The sequence below is a fragment of the Triticum aestivum genome, chromosome 3D, assembly GCF_018294505.1.
Source record: "Triticum aestivum cultivar Chinese Spring chromosome 3D, IWGSC CS RefSeq v2.1, whole genome shotgun sequence".
NCBI lineage: Eukaryota > Viridiplantae > Streptophyta > Magnoliopsida > Poales > Poaceae > Triticum > Triticum aestivum.
In genome coordinates, this window is record NC_057802.1 from 499,023,876 (window position 1) to 499,029,481 (window position 5,606).

A 5,606-nucleotide genomic window follows, 5' to 3' on the forward strand; every position below is an offset into this window, starting at 1 on the left:
CCAAAGGCGTACCATACCTTTATAGAAGAAGAGAGCAAGCATTATTTACAAGGGTTACAAGAAAGAAAAGATCTTCCTAAGCGAAGCGCACACCCTAGGGCACCCAACTAGCTAGCCTATGCCAACACTCTCACAAAACGAGCCACAACCTCCTCCACCCAAGCCCGCCAGTCTCCATTCTTTAAGCTCTGCGATGATGGCAATGGCCAGCTCGGATGCGGTCTTCTGCTGGTTGATCCGGTAAAAAACTCTAGCATTGCGTTGCTTCCAAAGAGCCCATGTGGTCGCGATGATGACTGTGTCAAAGCCGCACTTGAATGCTTTTCTGAAGTTAGTCCTCGTGGCCAGCCACCAGTCAAGAAGAGTATCCTTCGGTCTGGGGACGCTACCGCTGAAGCTCAAAGTCTCAAAAATGTAGTGCCACACTTCCCTAGCATAAACGTGTTGAGTGAGGATGTGCTCCACATTGTCCTCATCTTGGAGACACGTGAAGCAGGCGGACGGAGCATCCTGGAGTCCATGTATGAATCTCCTGTCAGAAGTCCAAATCCGGTGCTGAACTGCCAACCAAACGAAGAGTTTGCACTTCAGGAGAGCCCAGCTTCTCCAAATGCAAGTGGCAAAGGGGGCTCTTTCAGCGCCTTAGCAAAGACGATTGTAGGTGGACTTTGCAGTGTAGGATCCGGACGGGTCAGCTGGCCACGAGAAGGAATCGTCCCTAGTGGGGTCGCGATTGATCGTACTGATCGCGAGATTGAGATGTAAAAGCTGCATGTGGCCAACAAAGTTAACTTCTCCACTGATGTCATGCAGCCATCGCCCCTCCAAGAGCCCATCCTCGACCGTGTGGCGATTGATCGTACGCGTGTCCATAAGAGCGTGGATGAGCGGTGCGATGTCCTTGACCGCAAAGCCATGGATCCATCGATCTCTCCAGAACAAGACCTTACTGCCCTTCCCCACAATGATGTGCACCATGCTGTCAAAAACCTCCCGAGCCTCTCTGTCGTCCGCCATGGGCAATCCTTGCCAAGGCCTGTCAGGATCCGTTCTTCTGAGCCACTCCCACCGAACTCTCAAGGCCAACCCTTGCAATTGTAGATTAAGAACGCCCAAACCACCTTGGCAGGTTGGTTTGCATACCGAATTCCATGCCACGAGGCATTGACCGCCATTCACTTTCTCCTTGCCAACCCAGAAAAATGAGCGCATCCATTGGTCGATCTCTTTAAAAACCCAAGCTGGAGCCTCCGCGATCATGAAGTGATGTATGGGTTTGGCCGCGATGACCTACTTAACGAGCACCAAACGTCCAGGGCGATGAATAAGCCCTCTTTGCCAGGCTGGGGCGAAGCTCTTGGCTTGGTCGATCATGGGCTGCCACTCGGCCCTCGAAAGCTGTCGGATGGCAACTTGGAGACAAAGGTATTTGCACGGAAAGTTGCCCAAACGACAATGCAAGATGGACTGCACCCGGTCTCGGTCGCTGGTATCCCCATGGATCAAGATGGCCATCGACTTATGATAGTTGATTTTAAGCCCAGAAGCCTCCCCAAACACATGTAACACCGATCTGACAAACGTGAGGTCCAGCTCCTTTGGCTTAACAAATAAGACCACGTCGTCTGCGTAGATCGACACCGACTGATGAGCATCGATGCCCGGAAAATTTCCAATAACACCTAAATTGGCAGCCTTGATCATGATGTGTGACAACACATCCATGGCGATGATGAATAGCAGGGGAGAGATAGGATCCCCCTGCCTGAGGCCCTTGACATGAGTGAAGCTTCTGCCGGGAACTCCATTGACAATCACTTTGGTGGTGGCGGTCCGTAGGAGAATAGAGATCCAACCGCACCACTTTTGGCAGAATCCTTTGCTCCTCATCACATCCATTAGGAATGACCAATTGAGCAAATCAAAAGCCCTAGAGATGTCAAGTTTCAAGAAAGCGCTGTCCGCCTCGCGAGCGTGTAACTTCCTGGCCACTTGCCTGACAAGAAGGAAATTGTCGTGCAGATGCCTCCCACAAATGAAAGCTGACTGGTTGGCCGTGATGATTTCTTTCATTCTTCTGCGCGCTCTCATCGTGAGTAACTTGGCGAAAATCTTAGCCACACTATGAGGGAGGCTAATTGGCCGAAAATCTCCAACCTCCTCCACGTCGGCTTCTTCGGAATAAGGACAATGTGGGCTCGGTTAAGCTTACCAAAACCACGGCCATCTCCAACATAGAGCTTAAGAAACACCGCCATGATCTCATGCTTGATGATGGGCCACGCCTTCTGATAAAAGGCCGCGGTAAACCCATCCGGCCCTGGCGCCCGCTCCAGGTGCATCTCTTTGATCGCGCTCCAAACTTCCTCTTCTGTGAATATATCGTCCAACTCCGAGAGGTTAAGATGAGCCATATCCAAGAAACCAAGATCGACGTTGACGTCGCGGGCTGAAGCCTGCCCCAACAACTGTTTGTAGGCATCTGAGAAGATCTCCTCCTTTCTCTCTTGCTGCGAGACCAGCTCTCCATTGTGCCTGATGTGAGGGATGAAGTTTTTGGTTCTCCTTCCGTTGGCCACCGCTTGGAAAAGTTTGGTGTTGGCATCCCCTTCACGAATCCATCTCAAGCGAGAGCGCTGTCTCTCAATGGTTCGTTGGAGAGAGGCCAAACCCAAAAGCGCGTGCTTAAGTGATCTTCTCAGCCACCTCTCTCTGCAATCAAGTTGACGGGACTCCATCGCTAGGTCCAGTCTGAGGATGACAAAGTTGGCGATCGCCATCTGGATTTTGATGTTGCCAATCTTGCACTGGCCCCAGGCTTGCAGGGCAGAGGCGGTGTTCCTAAGCAGTGCATTGAGCCTCTTGAAAGGGTCAACAGTGTCATCCTCACACACCCACGCGTCTTTCACAGCTTGCTCAAAACCCTCCAAACGAGTCCAGCAGGTCTCAAACCGAAACCTACGCTTTGGGCAGAATGGGGCAGAGGTTGACAAATGAAGTGGCGCATGACCCGAGATATTGGAGGAGAGAGCTTGAAGCAGCACATCCGGAAAGTTGAGCTCCCAGTCCACCGAGACCAGGACCCGGTCGATCTTAGTCATCACCAACTGATCTCTTTCATTAGACCAAGTGAAACGCCTACCATGCATGTATAACTCCTTAAGCTCGTTGTTATCCACAAACGCCTTGAACTTCCTCATCATGCCCCTGTTAAGGTTGGAATTGCTCTTCTCGTTCGCGCGAATGATCATATTGAAGTCGCCAAGCACCATCCACGGCCCCGGAGACACATCCCTCCTATGTTGTAGCTCAACAAGAAACTGAGTCTTAAGCTCGTCCCCTTGGGGGCCGTACACCGCCGATAACCACCACTCCGAGCCATCCTGGCTATGAACCAACCCAGAGAGGAAATTTGTCTCAAAAGTGATATTACTGATAGATAGATGCGCACTGCTCCACCCCAAGAGGATGCCACCCCTAGTGTCCAACGCCGGCAAGTAGGCGAACCCATCAAACGATGGTCCAATGCATTGCATAACCAAATACGGGTCAAATACATCTATTTTTGTCTCTTGGAGACATACAAGATTAACCTTAGCATCGACAACGAACTCCCGGACAGCGTTCCTTTTGGCGGGGTTATTGAGACCCCTCACATTCCAACACAACACTTGGGGATTCCAATCCATGAGAAAGGAGGAAACACCCGAACACCCACCCAAAACGAGCGCAATCAAGCTACGCTCAACACCTCCACAGCACCAGAACACGCATCAGGGGTCGGCGGCACCTCCTTGCCAAACAACGCAGCAATCACCCTCTCTTGCTGCTCCCTTAGAGGGGAGTCGAAGATCTCGGCTAGCTCGGCAATGGTGTCCTCGTTACCTTCCAAGTCTTCCGGGACCAACCCAAGAGATGCACCGCGTTGGGGTGGCCCTAATTTCATCATAAGGATACATTGATAAATGTATATGCACGATCAGAAGAGGACTGTACAAGGAGCAAGAGACAAAGAATGGACACACACGTGCACATTTGTAAACAGCACAGTCACTGTCATTGTCTCCTTATACAAATTACAACAGTAATTTACAATATGTACTGTACTGTACGGAAGTGTGTCCTAACGATGCACATGTTTCGATTTAACCGGCCGAATCCAGGCTCGGAGTTAAAACCTAAAACGACTCTGAAGAATGAAAGCAACGCAGTTAAGACTTAATTAACACACCTGAAACCGATCTTTCGCCCAAATAAACAGCGAGAACAGCTGATGGGCGTGGGTTTCTAGACTTGGATGAAGGAATGGCAGGGTACCCCCATGAGCTGCGCGAGGCTGGTGGACCGGAGCTTCCTCTCCGTGACGGCGGGGTCTTCCAGGAGGAGCACCTTGTCCTTGTCCTGCACGCCGGCCATGTGCAGGTGGTCGCCGTCGTCCCGCTCCCGGCCCCGGTACAGCAGCCGCTGCTCCCTGGGCCACAGGCCGGTGGCCAGCGACAGCAGCACCTTGAGGTCGCCGAAGGTGGCGGTGGCGTCGATGGAGACGTCGTGCTGCCACGCGCCGCCGGCGGTGCAGACCTTCACCAGGATGGCCTCGACCACCGCATCGTCGTCCGGGCCCCGGCGCTTCTGCACCAGCATCCCGCCCGGCCGCACCTCCCACTCGATCCTCTCGTGCTCGGCCACCATGGCGCACATGTCCACCCCGCCGCCGATGCCGCCCGCCGTGCTCTTGGACCGGCTCCTGAACAGCCTCCTCGGGCTCGGGATCTTCACCATCTCTGCTCCTAGCTCTCTCTGCTTCTCTCTGCCTGCCTCGTGTGTGTGCAGTGTGCGTGATGATGGATGGTCGATGATGGATAGCTAGCTGCTCTCTGGGTGTTGTGCTGCGTGAGGCTTGATGGAGTTGGAGGGATGCTTGTGATTTTAAAGGGGGAGAAGGTGCCGAGCATGAGGACAAGGTCGGCAGCGGCGACAGAGACGAGAGCCGTGCGCCTGCGCGGTCGAGGGCGCGGGCGCGAAAAGGGAGAATTAAGATATGGGTGGTGACTAGGCGGAGCTTAGCAGGAATAGCAGAAATAGATTAGCGTTAAACAAGTGTTGTATACGCTGAGTCGCCGCGGGTGAGGGGACACCTGTCTGCTTTTTGCTAAGACGGCTGGATCGGCAGCACATGGGGAGGTGGCAACGCGGTCTCTGCAGCTGCATGAATGGCGGGACCGACGGAATCGCCTCACCGGCTGCAGGTTAGTTTGTTTTGTTGTCGTTCGTTATCATTTTTTACTATTCCCTCCCTCCCGAATTAGTTGCCACATTCTCCACAACTTTTTCCTCAAACTGAAGTCTATGCACTAAAATGAGTTTCAGGTTTCTCTTTTCTGGAGGAAAATGTATTCTCATCTATATCTGTCTTTTTCGAAAGAGGCTAATGCATTTATCAAATATCAACATTACAAGAAAATACCTAAGCGAAACTTAAATTACAAACAAGGGAATCCACCATCTTCCCCATTTGCACATGCATGTTGGCGCTCTGAAGGATCCACTGCCTGGAGAAGAAGACAATGTTGGCTCGACCGTCCTAAGTGGCGGATTGGCTAAATGAG

General features: G+C 52.3%; 1 protein-coding gene across 1 annotated transcript; it reads right to left on the reverse strand.

Annotated features, from left to right (window-relative positions):
- Positions 1–4,034: 4,034 nt before the first annotated feature.
- Positions 4,035–4,908, reverse strand: LOC123075079 (BAG family molecular chaperone regulator 4). The gene has a single exon (XM_044497762.1). The coding sequence runs from the start codon at positions 4,777–4,779 to the stop codon at positions 4,288–4,290; it is 492 nt and encodes a 163-aa protein (XP_044353697.1). The 5' UTR covers positions 4,780–4,908; the 3' UTR covers positions 4,035–4,287.
- Between the last annotated feature and the right edge of the window lie 698 nt (positions 4,909–5,606).

Bases quoted from the DNA above. Each gene is read 5' to 3' on its own strand.
- LOC123075079 (XM_044497762.1), bottom strand. From the start codon at position 4,779: ATGGTGAAGATCCCGAGCCCGAGGAGGCTGTTCAGGAGCCGGTCCAAG.